The sequence below is a fragment of the Nicotiana tabacum genome, chromosome 6 (assembly GCF_000715075.1).
Source record: "Nicotiana tabacum cultivar K326 chromosome 6, ASM71507v2, whole genome shotgun sequence".
Taxonomy (NCBI): domain Eukaryota; kingdom Viridiplantae; phylum Streptophyta; class Magnoliopsida; order Solanales; family Solanaceae; genus Nicotiana; species Nicotiana tabacum.
This window is the reverse complement of record NC_134085.1, coordinates 46847612-46853671: the sequence shown is the minus strand read 5'-3', so window position 1 is coordinate 46853671 and position 6060 is coordinate 46847612. Positions and strand designations below refer to the sequence as shown.

The 6060-nt window shown below is 37.4% G+C and overlaps 1 protein-coding gene across 4 annotated transcripts; it reads left to right on the top strand.

Moving 5' to 3' along the window:
- Window positions 1-988: 988 nt before the first annotated feature.
- Window positions 989-4862, top strand: LOC107810757 (endo-1,4-beta-xylanase 5). 4 transcript variants are annotated; one of them, XM_016635581.2, is made up of 9 exons: window positions 989-1191; window positions 1288-1378; window positions 1508-1542; window positions 2382-2538; window positions 2656-2825; window positions 2953-3054; window positions 3138-3284; window positions 3482-4117; window positions 4353-4862. In XM_016635581.2, the coding sequence occupies exons 2-9, from the start codon at window positions 1288-1290 to the stop codon at window positions 4686-4688; spliced, it is 1674 nt and encodes a 557-aa protein (XP_016491067.1). In that variant the 5' UTR covers window positions 989-1191; the 3' UTR covers window positions 4689-4862. The 4 variants fall into 4 exon arrangements, with proteins under 4 accessions (XP_016491067.1, XP_016491066.1, XP_016491065.1 ...); XM_016635580.2 differs by having other exon boundaries at window positions 989-1195; XM_016635579.2 differs by having other exon boundaries at window positions 989-1378.
- Window positions 4863-6060: the final 1198 nt, after the last annotated feature.

Sequence of the window (6060 nt, the reverse complement as noted above, 5' to 3'; positions counted from 1 at the left end):
GATTTAGTGTTTTGATGTTATTTTGAGTGTTCCGAATATTTGAATAAGTTTGAATGGTGATAGGTGACTTGTTAGTAGGTTTGGTTGAGGTCCTGAGGGCCTCGGGGTGATTTCGAAGGATTATCGGAGAGTTGAAAAATTGAAGTTGCAGCTGAAGTTGTTGTTTTCTGTCATAACCGCACCTGCAGATTTAGGGACCGCAGGTGCGAGCCGTAGAAGCAGAAAAGAGACAACAGAAGCGGCATTGGTCGCAGGAGCGGAGGGCTAGACCGCATCTGCGATCCCGCAGGTGCGAGACCTGGGGCGCAAGTGCGACGTCTAATGACTTAGGTGATTTCCGCAGGTGCGGATTTTTGGGCGCAGAGGCGGCCCGCAGGTGCGAGATACTGTCCGCAGATGCGGAAAGCGCTGGGCAGAAATTATAAAAGGTCCCCTTCGCGAATTTTTGCCATTTCTTCACCATTTTTTGACGAGTTGGAGCTTGGGGGCTGTGATTTGAAGAGAGAATCAAGTGTGTTTTAGTGGCTCATGACTAGTGACACCGGGATCAAGCAGTGGTTGATTTGAAAACAATTTAGCTTAAACTTCCAATTATACCATTAATGAGAAACTTTTATAACCACATAAATACTCTGGACCCCTTTTTGACTTGTTTAGGACCATAAATTCCAAAAATCTTTATTCTTTCTTAAACTCCGTGTCCTGTCAAACAAGTTCACATAAATTGAAATGGAGGGAGTATATGTTACAACTCTACTATATGCATTAATTTGATATAGGTGTGGGTAGACGTGCAATTTTTGCTTCTTTTGCATTCTTCGAAAAATTCTTAGAAAGTATCCACACCCGTGACGCGACTAATTGTACTTACTAAGAAAGTATATAAAAATGTCGTTTTTTTTAATACACTTATTTGTATATTTTGAGTCCAAACACACATTAATTAGGTTCCGGACACTATATAACATAAGAGGCAACACCATCAGAATGAGAGGAAAACTGTTAAAAGTATCAAATTAATGTTGTAACTTTTAGTTTCATTTCATCATTAGTATGAAAAGCTTAACTAGTACTTATACTATTTATTACTAGGTTCTTGCTTTTGCATAGCATGTGAACAAAGCACGGACTTGGGAGTTGGGGAGAAACAAAGCTATATTCATACTATTCCTCTTGTGATTCTGCTTCCTAGTTGGTATCCATCCAATTTGCTAGGCTACTGCTCTTCCTCTTCCGTCCACTTCTTTTTGTATATTTTAGAATCTTGAGCTGTTTTCATCTAAACAGATGAAGAGAATGAGGGGTCATTCCATCATTTGCCTCTCTTTTTTCTATTGGGTCCTCTCTGTTTCTGTGCCTCCCCTCGTTTCACCGTATGGTAATGTCTCTTTTCCTCTTATGCATTCTTTATTTGAATAAACAGTAGTTGTAGTTATAGATGTACAATGGGTTCTTGTTACTACTAGTTAAGACTAGTGACAGTTTTGACTGTTGTACTTTATTGCAGATGGGCCACTCTATGATTCTTGCGCTTTCACCGAGGTAACAATCCTTCATTTTTCTTCCCATGTGATTTATTAGCACCCATTAAGCTCCTGTTTGACCATAGGTTTTGGCTGTTTTTTTTTAAAAAATTTGAACACTGTTTGTTAAAATATTGATAATTGTTGTAACATCAAAACATCTCAACTTTTTTTACAAATAAAATGCATGTCGAAATTCAATTCAACTTCCAAAAATTATTTTTCAACACAAATTTTGAAACTCTTTTTTCAAGTTTCAACCAAATTCATATCCAAACGCTAGCTACATCAACGTCTTTCTTGGTCTCGTAAAATAACTGTGTTATGCAGAGGTCAATGCAAGAATTATATTCAGTGGAATCGAAGTGGTACGAGTTGTTATATAAGAGTACATCAATTTTTTTTTTTGTGTGTAAATTTTTCCACCTACTTATATGGCCTAAGCTTAAGCCAGTATTTGCAACTACACACTGGAGAAGTAATTTCTCATCCTTAACGAAATAGTTCCTCTGGAATAAAATGAACACCGACGATTACTTGGGATGCTGTGACACTGCAGTAGAATCATTGCCATTAGGCAATAGCATGCTTTGTGCCTAAGTGTGAGAAGATCGTGCAAGTTATGTTATGCTGAAGTCTAATAAGATGTACTTTCAAAAGGATCTCAAAACCACCAACAAATAGCCTAGATCTTCCTATGGTGTTACACTTACGTAGATTAACTCCACTGCATTTCACAAATTTGAGTATTTCATTACTATTATTCATTTTGAGGCTAACAGTTTACACTGAGGTATTACCGATATCTGCAAGGCAATGACTCACTCTTGTTATCTTCATGTATGATGTGGTATGCAGTGCAAACTTTACCCGGAGAAGCCACTCTATGGCGGCGGAATTTTGAAGGATAAGTTTCCGGAGTTTCAGGGATTTACAGCGCCGGATGAAAAGACTGTCCATTTACCTGTTTTCAGATTACAGGATATCACCCCTGGAACCATTTATTCTTTTTCCAGTTGAGTTACTTCTTACTATTAAACAAATGGTTTTTATTCCAAATATGATTAAACATGATTGATACAGAGGTGTTTGCAGGAATCAGAAAGTAATCTTGCATATTTTGTTTTGGCAGCTTGGATTAAGCTAAAAAATGCAGATTCTGCTCTCATAACAGTAAGCGTAGGTGACAAAGATTCTGAAGAACTATGTGTAGGCACTGTGGATGCTAAGCCTGGTTGCTGGTCCTTCCTCAAGGGTGGATTTGTAGCTTCTAAACTTAATTTATCTTCCATTTATTTCAAGGTATGTCTATCGATTGCCTTGTCGATATTGACTCATACATCTAGTAATCTTAATCTGCTATTTTTGATGAATAAGAACTTGGAAAGTCTACAGGACTATATTTCAAGTTGTTTCCTTTCTTTTGCAGAATTCAGATCAAGAAGATCTGGAAATAGAGATTGCTAGTGCTTCATTGCAGCCTTTTACTGAGCAACAATGGGCGTTAAATCAGCAAACAAAAATTAACATTGTAAATATGTTGAGTAGTGCTTTCTTGTTTCATTGGATTGAAAGTTGGATACAAAATGAATTCTGAAACTAACTTTGATTCAGGCAAGGAAGCGCGCTGTTACTATTCACGTCTCAAATAAACAAGGAGTTAGACTTGAAGGTGCATCACTAACAATAGAACAAGTTTCCAAAGATTTCCTCCTTGGATCTGCTATTGCATATACCTTTATTGGTAATACCCCCTACCAGGTTTGTCTAAAATATCCATCACATTGCAGTAGAGACGGATCCAACGTATTAAAATATTTTTCTAAAATATGTATAAATACTAATTAATAGGAGCATTAGCTATTTCTAAACATGGGATGTGCCTCAGCACAACAGAAATGCAGTTTCATTTCTGTATTAGCCTTAGTTTCAGAAGCTGAGCTTTATTCCTGTTTCAGAACTGGTTTCTTGAGCGATTCAACGCTGCAGTTTTTGAAGATGAAATCAAGTGGTACACCACAGAGCCCAAACGCGGTCAACTTAACTATACTCTAGCAGATCAGTTGCTGGAATTTGTTCGAAGAAACCAGATCACGGTCAGAGGTCACAATATTTTCTGGGAGGACCCAAAATATACACCAGGTTGGGTTCAAAATCTTACAGATCCTGAGCTGAAATCAGCTGTTAACTCAAGGATTCAGAGTCTTATGAGTAAATACAAAGATGAATTTGTTCACTGGGATGTTAACAATGAACTGCTTCACTTTGATTTTTATGAGCAAAGGCTGGGACCAAATGCCACATTGGAATTTTACAGGACAGTTCACCAACAAGATCCTTTAGCAACCTTGTTTCTCAATGAATTCAATGTGGTAGAAAATTGTGATTCTAAGTCCACCGTAGACAAATATATTTCAAAGATCAGGGAGCTCAAAGAAGACGGCATGTCAATGGATGGAATTGGCCTTGAGGGTCATTTTGGAGTCCCCAATCGGCCTCGAATAAGAGCTACTTTAGATAAATTAGCAACATTGGGGCTTCCCATTTGGCTCACAGAAGTTGATATCAGTGATACATTTAGCAAGGAAACACAGGTGAGACAGCTCTAATATTGCTCAATATGTTTCCTCAAAGTCAAATGTATAACACTGAGCTAAAGCAAGATAACATACATTGACAGCTCACTAATAAGGCAGCATTATTCTTGTAGTTTTCTAGAAATACATTCTTACCATGTTCCCGCCCATGATCACAACAAAATAGTGAGTATGGAGATATTTCATACCACCAACTTAAAATTCTGGATCCTTAATCCATTTTAATGGACAGGCTATTTATTTGGAACAAGTATTGAGGGAGGCTTTCTCGCATCCAGCTGTGGATGGGATAATGCTGTGGACTGCCATAAGGAGAAACAAATGTTACAGAATGTGCCTTACAGATCCAGATTTAAATAACCTACCAACTGGTGATGTAGTGGACAAACTTCTGAAGGAGTGGGAAACTGGGGTTCTGAAGGGCCAAACAGATGCGCGTGGTTCTTACAGCTTCTATGGCTTCCTTGGTGATTACAAAGTTACAGCTAGTTATGGAGGTAAAGTTGTGGATGCAGCATTCTCGCTTAGTCGGAGCGAAGAGACTAAGCATTTTAGCATTCAGCTGTGACTAGTAGTAATACTCATCCAATGTGCAACTGTAACTTAAAAGCATAGAGAATTCAAATTAGCGCAAGATGCATGTTCTTTTGCCTTCTCAAGCTCAGAGAAGAAGAAAAGAATATACAAGATGTATTAATTAAAGCCAGTGACGAGCCTAACTAAGCAAATCTTGTTATCAATTAACGGTTAGTGACTATCATATAACTTTCAAAATCAAAATTATCATCTATGTTGAAGCCACAAGCTAGTCCCCTTTCGGGTAAACAATGCAGACTCAGCACTTTCTCATTATTATAATTTTAGTGGTCTGAAAATTAGACTAGGACAGGTTCAGCAACAACCAGACATCGAACCTACAGACGATGGGGATCAATGTGTTGTGGATATGAAACGTGGCTGTAATACTAATACCCCTATACCAGAACTCAGAAGCAAGATCTGTTGACTGGTTTATACCCTATTATTGGTTTTCAACTGATTCTATAATTCTACTACCAACAGTATTCCTAAACCCCCCCCCCCCCCCCCCAAAAAAAAAAAGAGTGGAAAAAGGAAAATCCACTACTTCTTACGGGTATATTCTTAAAGAAAAGGGGACGTTTAAGTGTAATAGGGGTCTCAGAACAAAAAAATTGTACCTCAATTCTCTGAATCTCACACTTATCACTACATTAACATGTTAAGCTATAACTAAACTAAAAGGATTTTTGTCAAAGACCAACCTATTTAATTGACCAACAATAACCGAACAATTATTTCCATTACTTAGTTTCCTCTATATGAATATTTTACTTTTATTGTGTTATGTTCTTGGTTAAATGGACACAGCCAAGAAAATAAAGGTCAGTGGATCAATTTCAGAATTCTCTAGGGCAACTCAAAGTGATTTAACTTTTCAGGAGATTCCAAACAAATTGCTTTATAAAATCCTTCCATACATTACCTTTATAATTCTTGGACGGCTTCTAAATGCACCAGAACATAAAGATTAAAAAAGGAGTAAAAGAATAATGAGCAAAGGTAAATATTCTACTCAATCAGTTGCCCCTAAAGGCTTTTAGCTTTAAGGTTGCCAAGTGATTTAAATTAATCAACACACATACACACACACACACACACACACATATATATATATATATATATATATATATATATATATATATACATACATACATACATACATACATACATACACACACACAAGATTTTTGCAAAAGTTTACGAGGTTCAGTAACCCCTCAATATAACACACAGGTCCGCCTCTGCAAATGAGCACACAACAAAGTTTCTCTCTACCATCTCACCCACTTTGTTGAGTACTCCCACATCGGTGATGGGATGAGGGACTTTGTCTCCTTATATGTACTTGGGCAATGCTC